This window comes from Saimiri boliviensis, chromosome 12, assembly GCF_048565385.1.
Source record: "Saimiri boliviensis isolate mSaiBol1 chromosome 12, mSaiBol1.pri, whole genome shotgun sequence".
NCBI classification, from domain to species: domain Eukaryota; kingdom Metazoa; phylum Chordata; class Mammalia; order Primates; family Cebidae; genus Saimiri; species Saimiri boliviensis.
In genome coordinates, this window is record NC_133460.1 from 57,107,659 (window position 1) to 57,132,152 (window position 24,494).

At 43.8% G+C, this 24,494-nt stretch overlaps 1 protein-coding gene across 1 annotated transcript in view; it reads right to left on the minus strand.

Annotated features, from left to right (window-relative positions):
- Positions 1 to 24,494, minus strand: part of POLR3A (RNA polymerase III subunit A) — a 60,947-nt gene that overhangs the window by 32,276 nt on the left and 4,177 nt on the right. The window contains exons 4-16 of the mRNA XM_003939766.4: positions 24,096 to 24,267; positions 23,674 to 23,828; positions 18,518 to 18,757; positions 18,232 to 18,394; positions 17,921 to 18,057; positions 15,274 to 15,377; positions 13,996 to 14,137; positions 9,646 to 9,786; positions 6,837 to 6,906; positions 6,242 to 6,369; positions 5,914 to 6,052; positions 3,702 to 3,866; positions 560 to 732 (exon numbers count right to left, since the gene is read on the minus strand). Of these exons, the coding sequence (XP_003939815.1) occupies positions 560 to 732; positions 3,702 to 3,866; positions 5,914 to 6,052; positions 6,242 to 6,369; positions 6,837 to 6,906; positions 9,646 to 9,786; positions 13,996 to 14,137; positions 15,274 to 15,377; positions 17,921 to 18,057; positions 18,232 to 18,394; positions 18,518 to 18,757; positions 23,674 to 23,828; positions 24,096 to 24,267 (1,929 nt within the window). The remainder of the gene's footprint in view (positions 1 to 559; positions 733 to 3,701; positions 3,867 to 5,913; positions 6,053 to 6,241; positions 6,370 to 6,836; positions 6,907 to 9,645; positions 9,787 to 13,995; positions 14,138 to 15,273; positions 15,378 to 17,920; positions 18,058 to 18,231; positions 18,395 to 18,517; positions 18,758 to 23,673; positions 23,829 to 24,095; positions 24,268 to 24,494) is intronic.

A 24,494-nucleotide genomic window follows, 5' to 3' on the forward strand; every position in this document is an offset into this window, starting at 1 on the left:
GAGAAACCCTGTCTCTACTAAAAATACAAAATTAGTTGGGCATGGTGGCACATGCCTGTAATCCCAGCTAATCGGGAGGCTGGGGCAGGAGAATTGCTTGAACCCGGGAGGGGGAGGTTGCAGTGAGCTGACATCGCGCCATTGTACTCCAGCCTGGTCAACAAGAGCAAAACTCTGTCTCAACAACAACAACAACAAACTCCAAAGAGCTGTGGTGTCAGTTTCTACCTAAAGGATGCTGAAAACAAACGGCAGGAGCTCTTGAGTACCAGTTACAGAAGCGGTCTGAGTGTGCTACCGGAACAAGAGCAGCGCCATGTGGCCGAACAAATAGATGGCCGTTTTCACCACCTGGAATGTGACAGCTGGGAGGGACGTGAGGATCTGATGAAAGGCCTTAACCCTCAGGAAACAAATGAGAACACACACAGTGAGCCCAGGGCCTTGACTTGCCCACTCCTTTGCTACCTCTCTTCACGGCTCAGCATAACCCCAGAGGGCACCATCTCAGCCACCACGCGTGGAAAGTGGCGACCCTGAACCAAAGGGCTGGGCTCACCTCCAGGGTCTCCTCAGCAGTGCAGCCAGGCTGCTGCTGCAGCTTGCCGGTGTTCAGGGCTTCAATGTACTCATCGCATTTCTTGTAGCCAGCATTCAGCAACTCATACTTGGCCTTTAGCAGTCCTTGGCCAGGTGTGACGTCACCGATCCCAATTGAGAAACCACGGTTAGCTGTGGAGTTGGTAGACAGAGCAGGAAGAAAGGGCCATAAATGAGACTCAGCAAACCTGCTAAATATAGTTTATGCCTGCTAGATATAGTTTGTACTATATATCATCTACCTACGTATAGTTTAAAGTATAAAAAAGTTTGTATCTTCACAGAATTCATCACAATTCAATTAAATTTTTAATTCTCTCAGTTATTAGGGAGTTACACAAAATGACTCAGACTCACTGAAGTTCTCTCAGAGACCTTACGGCCTCGTGGGGTAATACAATACTGTTTCCAACTATCATCTAAAGCAGAGTGACATTAAACACTAAAGGGTGGCCTGAGAGCTGGGTGCAGTGACTCAGGCGGCTGAGGCAAGAGGATTGCTTGAGCCCAAATGTTTGTGACCAGCCTTGTCTCTACAAAAACCTTAAAAAATCAGCCGGTATGGTGGCACATGCCAGTAGTCCCAGCTACATGGGAGGCTGAGGTGGGAGAATCGCTTGGGCCCGGGAGGTGGAGGTTGCAGTGAACCATAACTACATCACTGCACTCCAGCATGGGCAACAAGCAAGACCCTGTGTCAAAAAAAAAAAAAAAAAAAAAGTATTCTCCACCTTTGATGGAACTAGGTGCCACTACTGATCCGATCCATAATATACTGTATGAAGAAATAAAGTGACTCAGTGGCTTCTGGCTTAGCAGGATAGGAACGGGTGACCTAAAAGTATCTGTAGACGAGAGGACTCATGGACCTGGAAAGGCTCAGAAATGAGATCATCAGGTTCTGCAAATGCTGAAGATGATGAATGTGCTGGAAACAACAAGGAAACCTAGTGGAAAGTCTGTGTAAGGACAGGCTCCAGGCCCTTACTCCAGTAGGAGATGGGAGTTTACTCCCAGCAAAATGGAATCAGAGCGGCTTTGGGTCTGGGGATTCCAGGCAGATGAAATAACTGTAAGCAAGAGTACTGAGGGAAAGTCTGTATATTCCACACTTGAGAACCCTTAGACTGATTTCCTGTGCAGCTCCCCAAATCCCAGCAGCCAGATCTCTACCCTTAGTTAGGAGACAGAGACTGCAAAAGACATCTCTGGGAAATCAAGCTTGCCTAGAGAAAAGTGTTACTAATAAGGATATTTGGTATCTCCTCAATAAAATATTTTTTTTCCTCAATAAAAAAACTGAGAGGTCCATCAACCAGTCAGCTCTATTTCCAGTGTTTTAGTCCTTACTCCTAAAGGACCACCAGATATCTGAGGAAAGATTTTAACATGAAAGGCAAAAGACACAAATGCACAGGAGAAAGAAACCAAAAGGACATAGAAAATTTAGGAAGCAAATATAATAAAACTATAAATAATATTCTCTCAGAGTGATCAAAGAAGATACATTCAGGGATCAAAACAAAAAAGCCTTAAAAACAAAACAAAACAAAACAAAACCCTACCTGTGAATAAGAATACTTAAATTAGAAATTAAATACATGATAGTGAAAAAATTTTAAACCTCAATAGAAGTGTTAAAAGATAAAGTGAATCTAGAATAAAGAAATGGCAAACAGGGAAAATAATACAAATAATTAGATAATCAATCCAGGAGTTCTAATATGCAATTAACAAAAGTTCTAAAAATAAAGGACAGAGAAAATAAGAGAGAAAATTATCAAAGAAACAACATAAGAAAATTTCCAGAATGGAAGGACACACAGTTGCAGATTAAAAGAGATTTACTGAGTGCTTAGCACAATCAATGAAAAAAGACCCACATCAAAGGTATATCGTTGTGAACGTCCACAGAACAGAGAGGATTCTGAAAGTTTCTAGAATGAAAAAACAATCCAGTGGCCAGGCATGGTGGCTTATGCCTGTAATCCTAGCACTTTGGGAGGCAGAGGCAGGTGAATTGCTTTCGCCCAGGAGTTCAAGGCCACCCTGGGCAACATGGTGAGACTTCATCTCTACAAAAGTTAGTTGGGCATGGTGGCATGTGTCTGTATTCTCAACTACTTGGCAGGGTGCAGTAAGCTGAGATCACACCATTGCACTCCAGCCTGGGTGACAGAGCAAGATCCTATCTTAAAAAAAAAAAAAAAAAAAAAAAAGCCAAGTGGTGGCTCACGCCTGTAATCCCAGCACTCTGGGAGGCCAAGGCAGGCAGATCACCTGAGGTTGGGAGTTTGAGACCAGTCTGGCCAACATGGTAAAACCCCATCTCTACTAAAAATACAAAAAATTAGCCAGGCACGGTGGTGGGCACCTGTAATCCTAGCTACTCGGGAGGCTGAGGCAGGAGAATCACTTGAGGTAGAAGCAGCAATGAGCTGGGATCACGCCATTGCACTCCAGCCTAGGTAACAAGAGCGAAACTCTGTCTCAGAAAAAAAAAAAAAAAAACCTGGGGAGTAAGAATGACAATACCCTTCAACAACTCTAAAAGCCAGAAGAAAGTAGAGCAGTACCTCGAAATTCGAGGGAAAATAATTTTCACTCTAAAATTGTATGCCCAGGCAGGTAAAAGAGTGGAATAAAGATTTTCTAGGGCATGCAAACATCACTTGACACATGGCACACTCAAAGCATGAGCAAATGAACAAAAAAATAGAACAGCGAAAGCATAGCAGGCAAATAATGAGTAATCGTGGAGAACTGAATCATGGACAGCCCCAGATGCTCCAGCGCTTCCACAGGTACCTTGGAAGCAGCACATCAAGGATGTTTTAGAATCTAAGCCTGCCTGGAAAACGGTAGGGAGCTACTGCGGGTTTTGAGAAGAGAACTGAAAAGCAAATTCAAATCTGCTGTGAAACTGGTCAGTACTGAGTTAATTTCATTAATAACAGCACACATAATTTCGCCTGAAACGACTATCTTTTACTGTGTGTATATGTGTGGTGCGGATGAGCTGGCAGTAAAAGAAGAAAATAACATAAACCCTTAAAGCTCTAACAACTGCAGCACTAAAAGGAGAAAGCTGAGAAACTCACACAGGTAGACGGGGGCCAGCCTGGCGAGCCGTGACATGGCATCCGCAGCTTCATTCTGCCCCCAGTCCCGCAGCAAAATGTAGAAAATATTGTTCTTGGATCCTGACCCTAGGGTTCCTTTGTCCATGCTGCCACTCATCAACTCGCTGTTTTGGATTGTGACGTCTGAAAGAATGGTTACATATTTAGACAAACATTTATTGCTTTGCCTTATTCCAAAATGGATTTGAGACTGTTGAGAAAATATGTTCCCATACTGACAGTTAAAGCAGAACAAATAGAAATTCTCTTTAAAGTTGTTTGGGGATGGTTAAAGGAAAACCTGCGAATTTTTGAAAAATATAAAAACTCCAGTTAGTGTGTAATCTGAAATATACTAGCTGGCTCTCACTCTCCTCATCTGTGAACTGTGGGTAACAGTATCAAGCACTTGTCATCTTTATGTTATAGGCTATTTTGAGCATCAGATGAAATAATGTACAGTAAAGTGCTCTATAAACTGAAAACAATTTGTTACTCATGTAAGATTTTTTTTTTTCTTTTGAGACAGTCTTGCTCCGTCGCCAGGTGACAGGCTGGAGCGCAATGGTACCATCTCGGCTCACTGCAGCCTCCGCCTCCCGGGTTCAAGCAATTCTCTTGCATCAGGCTCCCCAGTAGCTGGGACTACAGGTGTGCACCACGATGCCCAGCTAATTTTTGTATTTTTAGTAGAGATGGGGTTTCACCATGTTAGCCAGGATGGTCTTGATCTCTTGACCTCGTGATCTGCCTGCCTCAGCCTCCCAAAGTGCTGGGATTACAGGCGTGAGCCACGGCGCCCGGCCTCATATAAGATATTGAAAATTAACAAAGGTACCATCATGTACCGCCTACACAACAGCAACATGAAATTCACATCCACGATGAAACAAAACAGTCTAAAATAAGAAGCTGAAGTATTTTAAAGATCAGAGAGCACATTTCCAAAGAAATAAACCTAAGGAATATCAGTGCCCTTCAAAACATTTGCTCTTCATTAGAAGACAGCAGAAATCCTGACCTTCAGAAAAACTCTGCAATTCAGTTCCTCAGTACAGAGTTCTGGAGAACCATTTCTAGTCCTGAGGTCTCGCCAGCAAAGCCCATTCTAAGTCAGTGCTACTCAAACTAGGCTGCTGGAGAACTGCTTGTTAGTGGTCTGGGTAAGCTAAGGCGCTCACATCAGAAAGTAACTCAAAAGATGCTGGCTAGGGCCGGGCGTGGTGGCTCAAGCCTGTAATCCCAGCACTTTGGGAGGCTGAGGTGGGTGGATCACGAGGTCAAGAGATCGAGACCATCCTGGTCAACATGGTGAAGCCCCGTCTCTACTAAAAATACAAAACATTAGCTGGGCATGGTGGCACGTGCCTGTAATCCCAGTTGCTCAGGAGGCTGAGGCAGGAGAAATGCCTGAACCCAGGAGGCAGAGAGGTTGCAGTGAGCCGAGATCGTGCCATTGCACTCCAGCCTGGGTAATAAGAGTGAAACTCCGTCTCAAAAAAAAAAAAGAAGATGTTGGCTAAAAAACAGTGCTCTGTGGACTACACTCACTTCGGGTTGAACTGGTTTAGACAGATTCAGATGACTTGCATGTAAATCCTTTCCCAGGCTGGGTGTGGTGGCTCACACCTGCAATCCCAGCACTTTGGGAGGCTGAGGTGGGAGGATTGCTTGAGCCTGGGAGTTTGAGACCAGCCTGGGCAACATGGGGAGAACTTGTTCAACTTTAAAAAAAAAAAATCCTTTCCAAAACAAGTAAAAAAAAAGTTGAAATTATACTTTTTGGTCATACTGTTAGATAATGAACATGTTTTTGGATGCAAAATAATGAATTAAACGCCTTAAGTAATAAAATCATTGTTGATGGCAAAAAAAAAAAAAAAAAAAGACAAAATAAAGACAGACTGTACTGAGTGACAAAAACTAGTCACTTAAGACAAAACACATTTAGAGAGAACATGTTAGCCATTGGGTCATGTGTCTATGTGATCTCTACTTTTCAGAGAAGTGGGGAATTACACCTGAGAGAAGAAATACCAGCTACATTTTCCTGAAGAATAAACTTCCCACCTAAGGCACAGAGAAACACTGACTCTGCCTGCTTAAGTGAAAGTACCAGTGAAGCTGACCACTGGCCACTTGATTTCCTGTCACGTCCCCCCTCCTCCCCACCGGAGTCCCGGCCACTCACAGGAATCATTGGCACAGAGGTCCTCCCCTTTGCCACAGTACTGCTTGCCCTTGGTTCGCAGGTTGGCCCTCACTGGATTGTCATCGCTAGGCCTGAGGATGACACTGAAGATCTGCTTTCCAGTCCACAGGGTGACGGGCTGAGGCCGGGGAGGAAGCCTGAGAGTCAGTGGGCTGAGCACGGTCTCAAACCCCCTTCAGTAGACAAAGCCAGATGGCCCAGGGACTGCCCTCAAGCCTGGTACCAACATGGTTCCACTCACTTCACCAGTTCACCCACCCAGACACAAACACACCCCTGTGCACCAAGACACAGCTCCCACGCACACCTTTAATATTGTAGGTGGTGGAAGGCGAACTTTAATTTTCTCATCCTTGCCAACCAATATTGAAGCAATGATTTGGCAAGCCTTGGCTCGATCAAAGAAAGTGTCCTTGAGAGTGAGGAGATAGGCACCTAAGTGTTAGGAACCAACACAAAACAAAGAAAAGGAATGAAATTGTGAGAAAACGGCAAGGTTTCCATTTTAAAATACATTTGAACCATGACCAATGCCGCAAATTAAAACAAACAGCTGCTACTGGCTCTCTCCTCCAACTAGCATCAAGCTCCACAGGAAAGCGACTTTGTTTTGTTCACTGTGTATCCCCAGGCAAAGGGGACAGATTCTAAGCCAGACACTAGGTCTAGAAAATGCCCAGTCCATGAGAGGAGCTCACTAAAGACTTGCTGAATTAATGAATAACCAACCAATTAAAAAGGAAAAAAACCCACGAGGAAGTTCACGATCAAACTTAGCAAACAAAAGACCAAATTAAACACAGGCTATTAAATAGCTTTTCAAGTCATCACATGAATCACTGTGAAAGAGGAACACTGTGTTCCAGTCAGAAGTCTCCTTTAAGTGAACTTCACCAACCCACCTGTTAGAAAATCCTGAATAGCAGCAATCAGCGGTTCCCCGTTCCTCGGGGTTACAAGATTTGCTTTAGTCTGTAGGAAAAGTTAAGTGCAGTAAGTTAGCTGTTTACGGATGCATGATGCAGCCCAAAGCCTGAATCACAAGGTTTTTGAATAGCTGTGAACAAATACAGAGTAGCAGAAGGATGAAGCTGAGAAATGAAACACAGGGGTCTGAACCCCAGCTTCATCACTAACACCCAGTTTCTTTATCTGTCAAGGGGAGAGAAAAAAATACAGCAAGAATGACCTAGGAGGTTCCTACCAACACCAAAATGAAATACCAAGTGAAGTTGCTTCAGAATTCTAGGAAGAACTCTACCCATGTTAGAAGATTTTATTGTTTTTTGTTTGCTTGTTTTTGAGACAGGAACTTGCTCAACAGCCCAGGCTAGAGTGCAGTGGCGTGAATATGGCTCACCACAGCCTCAAACTCGTGGGGCTCAAGGGATCCTCCCAGCTCAGCCTCCCAAGCAGCTGGGACTACATGCCCATGTCATCATGCCCAGCTAAGTTTTTGCATTTTTTGTGGAGATGGGGGTCTCACTTTGTCGCTCAGGCTGGTCTCGAACTTCTGGACTCAACAGATCTTCCTGCCTAGGGCTCCAAAGTTCTGGTATTACAGGTATGAGCTACTGCACTCGGCCCAATTGTTATTACTATACATGTTTCTCCAAAGAAAATTCATTTCTGTGAATGATAAGGAGCGTTGTTACCTCTGAAGTCAACCAATTCCACACTTGTCCACAATGATGACAGAACTGCTAAATGTCCCTTGGTTAAGACATTAAGGTTTAATAATAATCCAACAACATAATTTAATTAAACATTTAACAAGGGTCTACGCTGGGCCAAAAAGGGTGTTAGCTGGTAAAACATAATTAACTCATGTAAAGAAGACCGTGTATATCAGAATACATTTGCTCTAATCTTGATGTGAAAGTGCATGTGTGTTTGTGGGTTTTCTGGGCCTTCTCACCCAGAATGCAGGGTCCTCTCAGACAAAGCCCCATTACCAGCTACTTCTGAGCCACAATCCAAAGCAGGAACCCTTCAACTACGGTGGGAGGCAGCTGTTCAGCCAGATGTGCCTATTGCACACCTGCCTGTTCTTCCTCCTGGTTTAGAGAATCTCTCTGAGGTGGGATATAGGCAGTCTAGGGGTAGAAGCAGGGTGCAAGGGGCTGAACGTTGTGTATTTTGAAAAGGTCTCCTGAGTAATTTGGGCCCACATTCAAATTAGAGCCCTATGCACTCCACTGAGAACAGCACTAAATCAGAACGATAGGGATTTTCTCACTTGAAATTGAGGGAACTTGTCCCACATGGTAACTAAGGATTCTTCTATCCAAACCTCTGTGGAGCCTTTGTTTTATGACTGCCATTTGTAGCCAGTGAAATATGTAGTTATAACACAATGTCCACAGTTTGGATCCTCAAAGGCAGAGTCAACAGCAAAGTCTAAACGGTTGGCTGCTATATAATAGCAACCTGATTGCTATTATTCCTAGCAGCATTCTAAACATGACTTTTTGCTACAAAAATGATATATGCTCATTGTAGAAAATAAATGTAAACATATAGACAACTTAAAACCCCAAAACTATGATGCATTACTAAAAGTCTAAACCAAAACAGTTTAAAAGCATCATATCAGAAATGGTCAAAAGTGTTTGTGGAGGGAGGGACACTTTTAACTGTAAGACTTATCAGTTCCTAATATAGGAAACTGGAAAACTGAAAAAAGAAAGCCTGAAGCTTGAAATACTCAATAGCTGGGGATCATTAAGTTCAGGAGGGAAAAATCCTACACAGCAGGTACTACGCCCCACTGTGTTACTGATGGGTCAGGAGTGAATAGTACATGTAGGGCCAACAGGTTTTTTTTTTCCCTTTTGAGACAAGGTCTTGCTCTGTTGCCCAGGCTGAAGTGCAGCGGCACAATCAGAGCTCACTGCAGCCTTGACCTCCTGGGCCAAGCAATCCTCCCACCTCAGCTTCCCGAGTAGCTGGGACTAGAGGCATGTGCCACCACACCTAATTTTTGTAGAGATGGGGTTTTGCCATGTTGTCCAGGCTGGTCTTGAACTTCTGAGCTCAAGTGAACCACCTGCTTAGGCTTCCCAAAGTGCTGGGATGACAGGCCTGAGCCACTGTGCCTGGCCTGTGCCAACAGCAGAAGCCCAAGTGTAAGCTCCTTAAGAGCAGACACGTGCCTTACTGTCACTGATCCGCTGCAGTATCTACTCCTTATGCATTTGTAAAATAAAACAGTGGTAAGAATTATTATCATTATGTAAAATACTGCATTAAGAAGGTGAGGCATATAATACAGTTTAGGAAGGTTTCCATTCAGAATGTTCAAGAAAATGTGCTGGTGCTTAATGAATCTTCAGCTACTGGAAAATTTACTTAGGACATCTTCCCCTGTGACAACCAACATTGGTATTGCTTTATTCTTTTCTTATCTTGTCATAACTGGTTCTCCTGTGTACATTTTCTCCCAGAACCCACATTTATAGGCTGGAAAATCCCCTCAATGCATCTGTTACAGACCCTAACTCGTGTATACACTATTTCCAAAGAGATCTTCAAAGGCTCACAAGAAACCATTGAAAAGAGCGACAACTAGGCAGACAGTGGTCAGTTTAAGAACAGAAAGAGCCTGGCTTCTCTAGCATTGTTAGTTGTGGTGGTGTTTTCATATAAGTTCCCTTTTGCCTCCTTTCAGGGAGCTGTTACGCAAAATCTGGGCTGTGCCACCCTACGTACCCCCATCAGAACAAGGGCCTCTGCTTTAGCTTCTTCTGTTTGAGGAAGATGAAGGTTCATTTCATCACCATCAAAGTCAGCATTGTAGGGTGTACAGACACACTCATTAAATCTGAAGGTCCGGTGGGGCTTGACCCTGGCCTGTGGAACACAAAACAAAACAAAATAGGAAGAGGAGTTAGGCATTTATCCAAAAGCTTCTCTGTTTTGAAACATTAAAAATGGCTTCCTGGAAAACTTGGCACTGGCTTAAGAAGTAGATTTCCAGTATGTCCTGCCCAGTGATATGTATCATTTAAGACCCATTCCCAGCTTGGCCAACATCGCGAAACCCCGTCTCTACTAAAAATACAAAAATTAGCCAGGCATGGTGGTTCATGCCTGTAATCCTGGCTACTCTGGAAGCTGAGGCAGGAGAACCACTTGAACCCTGGAGGCGGATGTTGCAGTGAGCCAAGATCGTACCACTGCACTCCAGTCTGGGTGACAGAGCGAGACTCCGTCTCAAAAAAAAAAAAAAAAAACACCTCACTCAAGAAGCTTTATTAGATCAAACCAAAGCAGTGAATTTCAACAAAGGGGCCAATGTGAAGGCTTCCACTGGCCAAGGATGTCAGGGTTTCAAGTATCAAAAAGATTAACAGCAGAAGTTGATTAAAATACACCAATAAAAACTCATGTGTTTATAATGACACTGAAAAAAGAGAAAGTCAAAACAAAAATCTCAATCAACCTAGTTGGAAGTTACTGAGCACTAACTCCTTTATTTTCTTTTTTAAATAATTTTTCCTAAGGAAACTAACACAGGAGAGCACTAAGGTCTTACTTCCCAAAACGACAATAAAGGAGAAAGATTAAACATTTACACAGTCTTTGCTTTATGAGCTACACCCCTGGGCAAGCAAACAGGCCTAATTAACAAGGGGGCATTTTACATTACAAGAATTCTAGCTAATAAATGTGAAAGGAATGACAGATTCAAAAAGTGGGGTTCCACTTTGTAGCCCAATAAAATAACACAGGCAATAATAAATGAATGAATTAGAACGAATTCATTGCTTGCATCTTGACTCAAACTGCAAAAACACATTTTTGAGACAACTGGGGAAATCCGAACATGAACCAGGTATGAACCTGGGAATGTCAAGAGGTGACTGTTAATTTTGTTAGGTGTGATGACATCACTCTAGTTATGAGAGTTTTTCTTACAAATGTAAACTGAATACATAATGAAAAATGACATAGATGTGGGTTCATTGAAGAAAAAAGGGAAAGATAAAACAGGTGTGGCTAAATCTTGAAAATTATTGCATATAGAGGATGGCAACATGTAAGTTCATTAGACCATTCTTTCTACTTTAGTGTGTATTTGAAAATTTTCTTAGCTGGGCACGGTGGCTCAAGCCTGTAATCCCAGCACTTTGGGAGGCTGAGGCGGGTGGATCACGAGGTCAAGAGATTGAGACCATCCTGGTCAACATGGTGAAACCCCGTCTCTACTAAAAATACAAAACATTAGCTGGCCATGGTGACGCGTGCCTGTAATCCCAGCTACTCAGGAGGCTGAGGCAGGAGAATTGCCTGAACCTAAGAGGCGGAGGTTGCGGTGAGCCGAGATCGCACCATTGCACTCCAGCCTGGGTAACAAGAGCAAAACTCTGTCTCAAAAAAAAAAAAAAAAAGAAAAAAAAAAAAGAAAATTATTTTCTTTTTCTTTATTTGAGATGGAGTTTCGTTCTGTCACCCAGGCTGGAGTGCAGTGGCGCAATCTCAGCTCAGTGCAATCTCTACCTCCTGGTTCAAGTGATTCTCCTGCCTCAGCCTCCCAAGTAGCTGGGATTACAGGCATGCATCACCATACCAGCTAATTTTTTGTATTTTAGTAGAGATGGGGTTTTACCATTTTGGCCAGGCTGGTCTGGAACTCCTGACCTCAAGTGACCCACCCATCTTGGCCTCCCAAAGCGCTGGGATTACAGATGTGAGCCACTGTGCCCAGCCTGAAAATTAAAAAAAAAAAAAAAAATTTCTATTTTATTATTATTATTTTTGGAGACAGGGTCTCACTATGTTGCCCAGGCTGGAGTAAAGTGGCTATTTATAGGTGTGTTCATAGGATACTGTAGCCTTGAAATCCTAGACTCAGGCAATCCTCCTTCTTCAGCCTCCTTAGTAGCTGCGGCTACAGGTGTGTGTCACTGCCAGTCAAAAAAACCTAATTAATTCTATTTTGTAATGTTCCAAAGCCAAGCAAAAAGTTCCAGAAAGAGAAGGCTTTAGTTAACCCTCTACGTTCTCATAATCATAATCCCATAATCACAAACTACTTCTTAGTTATTTCTCTACTGTTAGGTAAACAGACTGACATAATGTGCTCAGAATACCCCAAAATGAATCTAGAAAAAAATGTTACCATGAGAGTCTGCTTAAACACTGTTTGCAAAGGACCATGGATTAACAGCTTTACAGACAGGAGACTCTATGAATATTGAATAAATTAAAGCTGCATCTCATTTCCATTTTAAACCTCCAGAAAAAGGAACTGCTGCTGTTGCAAAACTAAATCACCAAAAAACATGGTTTTAGATCTTAGTTGGAGGACTAAGGAAATGCAAGGAAAAATCTTTTAAGCATTTTAGTAGCTTGCTTAGTTAATACACGAAGTTAAATCAAAAGTCAATTTTCTGGCTGAGCACAGTGGGTCATGCCTATAATCCCAGCACTGTGGGAGGCTGAGTGGAAGGATCCATGGAGTACAAGAGACTGAGACACATCTGGGCAATACACCAAGACCTCAGCTCTACTTTAGGAAAAGAAAAAAAAAAAAAAAAGAAGAAGAATTGTTTAGCATATAATCAAGAAAAAAAAAAAAAAGAAAGGCTGGGCATGGTGGCTCACGCCTGTAATTCCAGCACTTAGGGAAGCCTAGGCGGGTGAGTCACTTGAGGTCAAAAGTGTGAGACCAGCCTGGCCAACATGGTGAAACCCTGGCTCTACTAAAAATACAAAAATTAGCCAGGCATGGTTGCAGGAACCTGTAATCCCACCTACTCGGGAGGCTGAGGCAGAAGAATCACTTGAACATAGCAGTGAGCTGAGAATACACCACGGCACTCCAGCCTGGGCATCAGAGAGAGGCTCTTTCTCAAAAAAAACCACAAAAGCTGGCCATTGTGGCATATGCCTGTAGTCCTAGCTACAGCAGGCTGAGGTGGGAGGACTGCTTGAGCTGAGGCGGTCAAAGCTGCAACGAACCAGATTGTGCCACTGCACTCCAGCCTGGGTAACAAAGCAAGACTGTCTCTTAAAAAAAAAAAAAAAGTCAGCTTTCTGCCATACCTGTTTTATATAAGTTTGTGCACACAACACATATATGCGTATGTTTTTGTGAAATCATGCTAGTCACTTTCACACTAACTTTAAATTAAATCCTGTTTTAGTGTTTTGTATGAATATTAAGTTGCAAATACTAAAAAATTAATGTTAAAATATATTAAAGCTTACTAAAAGGAAGCTTGAAATTAAAAAGTAGTTTCATTTGGGGGTGGGCGCAGTCGCTCACGCCTATAATCTCAGCACTTTGGGAGGCTGAGGCAGGCAGATCACCTGAGGTCAGCAGTTTGAGACCAGCCTAACCAACACGGAGAAACTCCATCTCTACTAAAAATACAAAATTAGCCAGGCATTGTAGTGCATGCCTGTAATCCCCAGCTATTTGGGAGGCTGGGGCAGGAGAATTGCTTGAACCCAGGAGGCGGAGGTTGCAGTGGGCCGAGATTGCGTCACTGCACTCCATCCTGGGCAACAAGAGCGAAACTCCGTTTCAAAAAATAAAAAAATAAAAGAAAGTTTCACTCAAACTAATATGTGAGAGAAGGAGACCAAAAGTTACGAAAGCTTGGGCCAGGTGTGGGGGCTGCTCACACCTATAATCCCAGCACTTTGGGAGGCTGAGGGAGGATCACTTGAGTCCAGGAGTTCCAGACTAACTTGGGCAATATAGTGTAGCGAGACCCACGTTTCAACCAAAAAAAAACAAAAAAACAAAAAAACAAAAAAACACAAACTAGCCATCGGTGGTGTCACATGCCCGTGGTCCCAGCTACTTTGGAGGTTGAGGTGGGAGGCTTGCTTGAGCCTGGGAGGTCAAGGTTGCAGTGAGCTGGGATTGTGTCACTGCACTCTAGGCTGAGTGACAGAGCAAGACCCTGCCTCAAAAAAAAAAAAAAAAAAAAAATTATGAAAACTTGAGATAACAGGCAATTTTATTTTTAGAAGTCCAGAGTTTAGCCTTCAACAGTCATGGCTAATTCCCACACGATGGAAAATTTAAAAAGCGATCCCACTCACCAAATGAGCCATAATGCTCAACTTGTGCAGCGAGGGCTGCCGATTGAATAGCACCACATCTCCATCAATGAGGTGTCTCTCTACAATGTCACCATACTTGAGCTCTTGAGCCATCTTTTCCCGATTTCCGTATTTCAAAAACCTGAATGTGCAACAATAAACATGATCTGTGAGAACAAAGTTCTCCCCCCGGTTTCTCCTTCTTCAGATCAGGATTCAGTCTTTAATATACCATTTCATAAAATCTAAGATACCTCCATTTTAATATCATATTGTTATTTTACGTGCCAAGAAAAGAAGCTCCCTGTTAAACTAGGACAGAGTGGGCAAGGTGACTCACTCCTATGATGCGAGCACTTGGAGAGGCTGAGATGGGTGGATTGCTTGAGCCCAGGAGATTGAGACCAGCCTGGGCAACATGGTGAAACCCTGCCTCTACAAAAAATACAAAAACTAGCCAAGCATGGTGGTGTGTGCCTGTACTCCCATCTACTTGGGAGGCTAAGGTGTGAGGATCGCCTGAGCACAGGAGGCGGAGACTGCAGTGAAACATGATTGTGACACTGCACTCCAGCTTGAGTGACACAGTGAGACTTTGTCTTAAAAAAAAAAAAACCAAAAAACCCATAAATTTATTTTAAGATATATCTTAATTTTAGAAATGCTAAAAGCCCCAGGAGCCCAGGTAACACAGGCAATGATCTACTTTATATATATTTACTATATTTTTGTGATAAAGTCTTGCTCTGTTGCTCAGGCTGGAGTCTAGTGGTGTGATCTCAGCTCACTGCAACCTCTTCCTCCCCAGTTCAGGCCATTCTTGTGCCTCAGGCTCCTGAGTAGCTGGGACTACATGCATGCGCCACCATGCCCGGCTAATTTTTGTATTTTTAGTAGGAAAGGGGTTTCACCTGTTGGCCAGGCTGCTCTTGAACTCCTGGTCTCAAGTGATATCTGCCCACCTCGGCCTCCCAAAGTGCTAGGATTACAAGAAGCCCAGCCACAATGATCCACTTTAGGCTTTAGTATCTACTGTATTTTGTTCTCCTGGATCCAATAATATTACAAGCCTGAGAACAAAGGAGTACTTCATGTATATTCAATGACTGAACAGAGCAAATGACATACCTAGGCTCACGGAAATTTAAACAGATTATTTTCCACATGCCAAAATGACATACAAAGTGTATTCCGGATTGCATTCTGAGGCTGAGTATGACCACAGGGAACTTTGCCATGAGAAGGTAGTTAAATTCAACTAGATTGGGAAAAGATTACCTTTTCATCTGTGTATGTCTCTGCTGAATGAAGTTTGCTCCTGGATGAACCTCAGGGCCATTTTGAACCAGTTTCCTCAAGAAATTGATGTTTGCTTTGTTTACCTGCAGTACAAAAAAACCCACTCAATTGCATCTTAATCTTTACTTTCCTTGTACAAATTCTAGGATAAAGAGTGGCACCCTGGGTAGCCTGCTACCTATGGTCTTGAGTGTAATGTGAACAACAGACTGGCAAACAAGTGCCCAGCTTCCAGTGTCAACTCAGCTGTTTGCTCACTGGGTGACATGGCATAATCCTTTCTTGGTGCTTGGTTTCCCCACTGGTAAAACAGGTAGGCTAGATTGATCTATAGGGACTTTCTGTGATCCTAGAAACAGTTTTGGGGGTAGGGTGTGGGGTTGTAAGGTTTAAAAGTTGTGACACCAGCACCACAAGCCCTTGTGGAATACCATTTCGGAAAAAGAAACGTTTGGATCATTAATAACTCAACTGAGGACACATGATACAAGCTTACCAGGAGCTTCTATGATCTGGGCTAATTGTGAGTCTCAAAGGTAAAGCCAATCAATATTGTCTTGTTAGCAGGTCCTGCAGTTATCTAGACCTCAATTTTTAAAAAAAGAAAGTATAAAAACAAAACAAAACAAAACAAAACAAAAAAAAGAAAGTATAAGCCAGGCATGGTGGCTCACACCTGTAAGCCCAGCACTTTGGGAGGCTGAGGTGGGTGGATCACTTGAGGTCAGGAGCTCAAGACCAGCCTGGCCAACATGGTGAAACCCCGGCTCTACTAAAAATACAAAAATTAGCTGGGCGTGGTGGTGGGCACCTGTAATCCAAGCTACTCAGGAGGCTGAGGCAGGAGAATCACTTGAACCTGGGAGGTGGAGGTTGCAGTGAGCCGAGATTATGTCACTGCACTCCAGCCTGGGCAATAGAGAGAGATTCAGTCTCAAAAAAAAAAAAAAAAGTACTAGCTGGGCACAGGGGCCTATAATCTCAGTGACTTGGGAGGTTAAGGTGGGATAATTGCTTGAGGCTGGGAGTTCAAAACCGATCTGGGCAACACACTGAGAATCCCATCTCTAATAAAATTTTTAAAAAATTAGCTGAGCATAGTGATGTGCACCTGTAGTCCTAGCTACTTGGGAGGCTGAGGCAGAAGAATGGCTTGAGCCCAGGAGTTTGAAGTTACAGTGAGCTATGAGTGTACCACTGCACTTTGGCCTGGGTGACAGAGCGAGAGTCTATCTCTTAAAAAATAAAAGCCTTGCCGGGCGCGGTGGCTCAAGCCTGTAATCCCAGCACTTTGGGAGGCCGAGGTGGGTGGATCACGAGGTCAAGAGATCGAGACCATCCTGGTCAACATGGTGAAACCCCGTCTCTACTAAAAATACAAAAAATTAGCTGGGCATGGTGGTGTGTGCCTGTAATCCCAGTTACTCAGGAGGCTGAGGCAGGAGAATTGCTTGAACCCAGGAGGCGGAGGTTGTGGTGAGCCAAGATCGTGCCATTGCACTCCAGCCTGGGTAACAAGAGTGAAACTCCGTCTCAAAAAAAAAGCCTTTCTGGGTATGTAGCAATAGCCTTAAAATGTTCAAATGCTTTGACTCAGTGACTGTAAGGTTTTAAAAATAAAAATCTAGCCGGGCGCGGTGGCTCAAGCCTGTAATCCCAGCACTTTGGGAGGCCGAGGCGGGTGGATCACGAGGTCGAGAGATCGAGATCAACCTGGTCAACATGGTGAAACCCCGTCTCTACTAAAAATACAAAAAATTAGCTGGGCATGGTGGCGCGTGCCTGTAATCCCAGCTACTTAGGAGGCTGAGGCAGGAGAATTGCCTGAACCCAGGAGGCGGAGGTTGCGGTGAGCCGAGATCGCGCCATTGCACTCCAGCCTGGGTAACAAGAGCGAAACTCCGTCTCAAAAAAATAAATAAATAAATAAATAAATAAAAAAATAAAAAAAAAAATAAATAAAAATCTATCCCAAGAATATTAACTAGGGGTAATATTTACCATTTAGTTTAAAATATGAGGTATGAACCAACAGAGAAAAGTGTCTAAGATTTTTTTTTTTTTGAAGACGGGGTCTCACTCTCACCCAGGTTGGAGTGCATTGGTGTGATCTTGGCTCAATGCAACTTCCACCTTCCATGCTCAAGAAATCCTTCCATTTCAGCCTCCTGAGTAGCTGGGTCCACAGGTGCGTGCCACCATGCCTGCCTAATTTTTTGTATTTCTGGTAGAGACAAGGTTTTCACTATGTTGCCCAGGCTGGTCTCGAACTCCTGAGCTCAGGCGATCCACCTGCCTTGGCCTCCCAAAGTGTTGGGGTTACAGACGTGAGCTACAATGCTTGGTCAAGATGTTACTAACCAGAAAAAAATGTTGCAGAAGAGTAAGTATAGCATACAAATGAGTATATACATGAAGCCAGAAACAAATGTGGCTGCAGATGTTTTAGAGACTATATACCACCATATATGTATAAAACACACTGGGAAGAGACATACACTCATATAAACCAAACTGTGGGTTGGGTGGGTTACTAGGGACGTTCTACTGCCTGTTTGCTATGCCAAAATACAATGTAAAAGACTGAATTTAAGACAAAGAATTGAGCAGCTGAGTGGTCACTTACCTTCTCAGGAAAAGTTAGAATTTTGGCCACATGGACTGGCACAGCTACCTCATCAATCCGGAGGTTGGGGTCAGGTGAGATGACCGTTCTGCCAGAAAAATCCACTCTCTTTCCCGAGAGATTTCCTCTAAATCGACCTAAACAGCCAAAAACATGTCATAGTTCCCCTGGCATAACATGTGCTGATGGGAATCGTAAGAACAGAGATTGAGAAAAGCTCGTAACTTCCAATTGGAGAAGCTGTACAGACACTCCATGAAAAGGAACCAAAGACAGCGGACTGGCTTCTACATGTCTTGTGGGAAACTTACCCTGTTTTCCCTTCAGGCGCTGGACGAAACCTCTGGTCCACTTCTTGGGCGCCATGTTGAGGGGGATGCCCGAGAGCTCACTGTTAATGTAGAGGGCGCACTGCAGCTGCAGAAAGTCCCAGTCCTCCATGATCATCTGTGTCTTTGCTCCTGAGATCCGATGCTGAAACCAGCACAGCCCCAACAGAAACAAACCTGCTCAGATTGATTTTTCTCACATTTTCTTGACCAGAAGTTTTTGGATAGATATACTACAAAACTTACAAGCTAATGGGAAGGCACTGACCTTCTTAATAACATCATTGAGGAAAATGATTTCTGTCAATTTCATTGTCAGATCATCTTCATTGGTGCCAGACTTCAAATCACTCACAACGGAGGGTCTGATACACAGAGGAGGCACCAAAAGTCGCGTGAGAATCAAATCAGAGGGCTTTCCGGCTTCTGGGTTCATTAGAAGGAGGGGAACATCTTCAGCTGGGATTCGTTTAAATAAATTCAGAACTACTAAGGGATTCAAGTTTTCCTGTGGAAAGGATGAAAGGCAGAAATGAAGATACTATGTGAGTTTTCCATAGCTTGGGCCAGGTTTTCCTTCACCATGTTCTCTAACCTATCTGTTACTTTGGATAAGTGACAACAGAGATTTCTGAGGATGACATGCTATGCTGCAAGAGCCTTAAAAATGTTTGTTTTTTATTCCAAGCCAAAAATTCCACTTCTCATAATTATCCCAAGGGGTGTAACTTCAGAAATGAACACAAAGATTTAGCTACAAGAATGTTCACAAAAGCTGGGGTTTTTTTTTTTAGGCAGGTAATGAAAGCTGTTCTTAATAGTGAAAAGTTGGAAACAGCCTGACAGGTTACTGGCTAAATAAAATCATTGTATATTTCTATGTAGAAAAGCAGGAAATCATTTGAAAAAAAAAAAAAAGATACTATACAAACGTAGCAATTGACATCAAAAGTGTCCATAAAATATTGGTAGCTGGAATAAGCATGAATATGACTAGTCTCACATCAGGGGAAATGTACATCTTTGTACAGAGAAAAGGAAATGGAAGCATTCACTGAGGTGTTAACAGAGCTGTCTTTAGGTAAGATGAATCACATCTTTTTGATTCTTTTTTATATTTAAATTTTTTTAATGGACTTATATTAGCTTTGTATTGACATTATTTAATAAAACTGCAATGCTGTAAACAACTTACCTGCAATATAAGAAATATGCCAATTATTAGAGAAAGCCAAAGATCAAAGGTATCAATGGTCACCTTGTCTTGTGGCTGACTTATGAAATTTCTTGGAGATCTACAATTGTGTAATTCAGAGTGTATGTTTTAAGTACAATTTACTAAGTATAACTTAATGAGACGGGGAACAAAGTTAGAAATAAATGTTTGAACAGCTACTGCTTTTATGACACCGTAGTCAGAGAAAGTTATTGTTGTCCTGCTTTGGAGGACATCATAGTGTAGTTGGAAACGGGAAGCAAGAAACTGTGCCAGAGAGGTCTTCTACCCAGGTCCTTGCCTGGACCAGAAGTCCCCTCCTTAGCTGTCCTGTCTTCCAGCAATGGGCACCTCACTACCACCTGAAATTGTGTTAACAGAAACGTAGGTATGGGACAAAGGCCAGCATTTACCTGGAGTACCACCACAGTCAGTACAGGCTGAGTATCCTCGATCTGAAATGCTTGGGACCAGAAGTATTTTGGATTCTTTTGGATCTTGAAATACTTGCATTACACTTGCCAGCTGAGCATTCCTAATCCGAAGACCTGAGATCCAAAGTGCTCCATTGAGCACTTCCTTTGAGTGTCATGTTAGTGCTCTGAGTTTAGGATTATGGAGCATTTTGGATCTCAGATTTTCAGATTAGGATATTCAACCTGTACTAAACAAGAGATTGAGAACATCATGGAACTGCCAGCATCCAAGATGGCACAAGGATTGGCAGGAATCTGGAAACCATCTCTTAGCAAGAGGTTGTCAAGAGTGACATAATTGCCTCATAAGAGGGTCATGGAAGAAGCTGCCAACTTATTCTGCTATGCACTGGGAAACCGAGCAGGGACTGATGGAGATAGCACAGGAAAGGCTCGGTTTTGCACAAGAAGACCATCTTATCGACTACAGCTCTCTGATGCAGTGGGCTGCCTCGGGTGGTGCTGAGAGAACATCAGCCTGCCATTCAGTGTGCCAGGGACATTGCGGAAAGCATTTCCACCTGGACTGATGATCTCTATGGAGAGACTCATCTGCAGGGTCCACAAATCCCTGGACTTGTGTTGACGTAGATTTGGGTATGTGTACATATTAGCCTTCTGGGTACAGAGTCTATAGTTTCTGTCCAATCCCTGAAGTGGGGTAAGGGGGGATGTCTGTGACCCAGAAAAGGTTAAGAACCACTGCTCTAGGGTCTCTTCCAACTCAGTCATGCTGTGCTGCCTGTACGCCACAGGTTCCATATTCCCGAAAATTAAACAGGCGGGGAGCACATCAGAACATGGACAATCCTGAGATCAGTGAGCAGAGGGCCATGGGCCCACTTGTGTGCAAGCCCTCTTCATAAAGGGTGAACGTATTCAACGATGTGGTATCCCTTAGATGCAAAAGGGGCCCTCTCTGAAGAGGGCTGTGTGGATAGACAAACGGTGAATCCATGTGTTGCTCTCTCTCACATTCCCCAGGTAGTAGAAGACCCAGGACGACTTAGTGACTACGGAGGACCTACCATTGCTCTACGCGTCATGACAGGCATCAAACAAAAATGCACCCTGTCGGCCGGGCGCAGTGGCTCACACCTGTAATCCCAGCACTTTGGGAGGCCAAGGCGGGTGGATCACGAGGTCAAGAGATGGAGACCATCCTGGTCAACATGGTGAAACCCCGTCTCTACTAAAAATACAAAAAATCAGCTGGGCATGGTGGCGCGTGCCTGTGATCCCAGCTACTCAGGAACTTGAGGCAGGAGAATTGCCTGAACCCAGGAGGCGGAGGTTGCGGTGAGCCGAGATCGCGCCATTGCACTCCAGCCTGGGTGACAAGAGCGAAACTCCGTCTCAAAAAAAAAAAAAAAAAAAAAATGCACCTTGTCCAAGAACAGTTATAACACCGAAGGGTAGGATCAGAGGTGGTTCAGATAGCAGAGGAGGCTTCGTGACAGCAGCTAAGGGACTGGAGGACGGCTGGGTTGGAAGAGGGAGGGAGGCTTCGCCAGGCTGATGGAACACTGGGAGTACAAGCGTGCAGGCAGAGGTGGGATGAACCCTCAGCTACATTCATTATGATCATGACTGTGACAGGAGTGGTGGTGGCAGTGATAAATACTACTGCAACTGGGCAACAAGCTCCAAGCACTTGCTATGTGCCAGGCCATGCACTAAACACCTGATCTGAAACTCATCTCTCAATGCTCCCAGCAGCTCTAAAGCAGACACAGTTACAATCCGATGCTACAGATGAAGAAACTGGAGGCCAGGTTAGGTCACATGCCCCATGTCACAGAACTGGTAAGCAGCAGGGCTGGCTCTAATCTCATGTCTATCTGACCCCAAGGCCAAGGCTCTTGACCACCACCTGAATCATCTAGGGTGTCAACTCTGGTAAAGTGGGGTGCGGTGGACAGGGAGCTGGTGGCAGTGGGGGAATGCCCAGAGGTCCAAGTTGGAGGCACTAGACAGGTGACTCTTCATCAGGAGGTGGGTCCCTCCTGGGCCAAATCACTTAGGAGACATTTTCAAATAAAACGCCTCCCAGGCCCTGCAGGACAATCACTGTTACTGCTGAGAGCTTGCAGAGGCAGAGAAGTGGTCCTCACAAGCAACGGGACTATCTGCAGGTCCCTGGGGAGGAGCAATTTATAGAGTAGTGGTATGTTAGGGAGGCTGGTCTCAGAGCAGAGCAGTGAGTGACGGGGAGATGCAGGTGAGGCCACAGCCAGGAGGGCACATTACCCTTTGGGCTCTTTCAACAGGCTGCCCCCAGCTCAGAGAGCTCCTCACTTCCATGGCAGTACAGGGACAAACATACCTTCTCCTTAACTTCCTCTGTGATTGCTTAATTCTAACTGCCTTGGAGAGATCTCCACTTGAATCAATAGCTGATGCTCGTCCTCCCTGTTTCCAGGAGTACTGTCCTTTCTGTCCACATATGGGCACTCACTCATCTCTAATCCCTCCCTCTAACACCCATCTCCACTGTGGCTGGTCTAGTCCCATCCATTCTTACTCCATACAGTTTTCTTGTACTTTATTATCCATGTGAGGAATAGTTTATGCCCTGTATAGCTATGATTTTAAAATCTTTTACAATAAAAATGTAACATGTTACCCATACAATTAAAAATGTATATTGGCTGGGTGTGGTGGCTCTCATCTCTATAATTACTGCTGGTGTGTGGTGGCTCTTACATCTATAATTCCAGCACTTTGGAAGGCTCAGGCGGGTGGGTAACCTGAGGACAGTAGTTTGAGACCAGCCTGGCCAACATGGTGAAACTCCGTCTCTACTAAAAATACAAAAATTAGCTGGGCATGGTAGTGGGCACCTGTAACTCCACTTACTCAGGAGGCTGATGCAAGAGAATTGCTTGAACCCAGGAGGTGGAGGTTGGAGGTTGCCAAGATTGTGCAGCTGCACTCCAGCCTGGGCGACAGAGCGAGATTCTCAAAAAAAAAAAAAAAAAAAAAAGTGTTACTGTTAAAAATGATGAATTGATGAATGCCAGGGAGCAGTGGCTGACATCTGTAATCCCAGTACTTTGGGAGGCTGAGGCAAGAGGATTGTTTGAACCCAGGAGTTCGTAGCCTGGGCAACACAGCAAGACCTTGTCTCTACAACAAATTAAAAAATTAGCTGGGCATGTGCCTGTAGTCCCAGCTACTTGGGAGGCTGATGTGGGAGGATCACTTGAGCCTGGGAGGGTGGGGCTGCAATAAGCCACGATCACACCACCGCACTCCAACCTAGGTGACAGAGCAAGACCTCTCCTCAAAAATTAAAATAATATATAAACAAATATATAAAATAATTTTCAAAAAAAGAACTAAGGTAAAAACACAAACAAGGGGACAGGGTTGGTGGCATACACCTGTAATGCTAGCACTTCCTAGCACTTTGGAAGGCTGAGGTGAGAGGATCACTTGGGCTCAGGAGTTTGAGACCAGCCTGGGCAACAGAGCAAGAACCCATCTCAATTAAAAGCAAAAGCAAAAACAAAAACATGTGGCATTACAAGGCCAGTCCACATTAACCTTAGTGTCAGATACACACTTGTTATGGTCAAATAAGAATTGCGGGAGAGCTGCTGAACCTAACTGGACCTCTCATTTTGGAAGATAGTGGGCGTCTAGGGATGGGGCGGAGGTGGGGGAGGGAGTGTGTGTGTCATGTGTGGAAGAGGCAGGCAGAAGGTGGGCGTGCATTCTCAGGCTCACCTGTGCTCTTCCCAGCAGAGGCTCCACTTCTTTATTATGTTCAATGGCTGTTTCAAAAGACTGAAGGAAATTTGATACAATGGGATCCACCACTTTTTTGTTGGTCTTGTATTTCTCATGAATTATCTTCAGTAATCCGCACTTCTTTACAGTACCTATAATGGTTAATTTAATTACCAACAGTTAAAAAATTAGGTTCTCAGATTGGCCAGAGGTTGTAGTGTGGTTAATGAAATCAATGAAACTACTATAGCAACAAAAGATGAGAAGTCCACTTCCTAATAGGACATCAGTTGTTAGGTTCTTAGGCCTGATTTATAGGGGGAAAAGCTGACTCCAGAACATTATGTAAAACTATTAAACTAAACAAAAGCCAGTGCGTGAAAAGGGCTTTCGCTCAGCCTTCTGTGCATTCCACCCACCATTAAAAGCGCCACAGTGATGGCAGATGTTCTTCTTTCGGCACTTGTCAGAGATTTTCTTCTTCAGCCCTCGCTTCTGAAGGTAGGTCAGGCCGGGCCTCTTCAGATAGTCCAGAAACTGCTTCTTCTCTTCTTGGGATAGCATGATATGGCAGCAGGTTTTACAGATCATCTTTTTCAAATTAAGCAAGATAGATAAAAGCATAAGAGAGAATGAAACATTCTTGTCTTTTAAAAATGTTGTCACCCTGTCTTGTACCCTTAACTGAGTGACCACATACACACATCTGCAAATGGCTCCGTACTATGGATACGCATAGAGAGAAAGCGTGTGTTCACCAGATTAGCAGTACTCACGGCCAGTAGCCAGACTTTGTTCACTTTGTTTTTCCTTTGTGC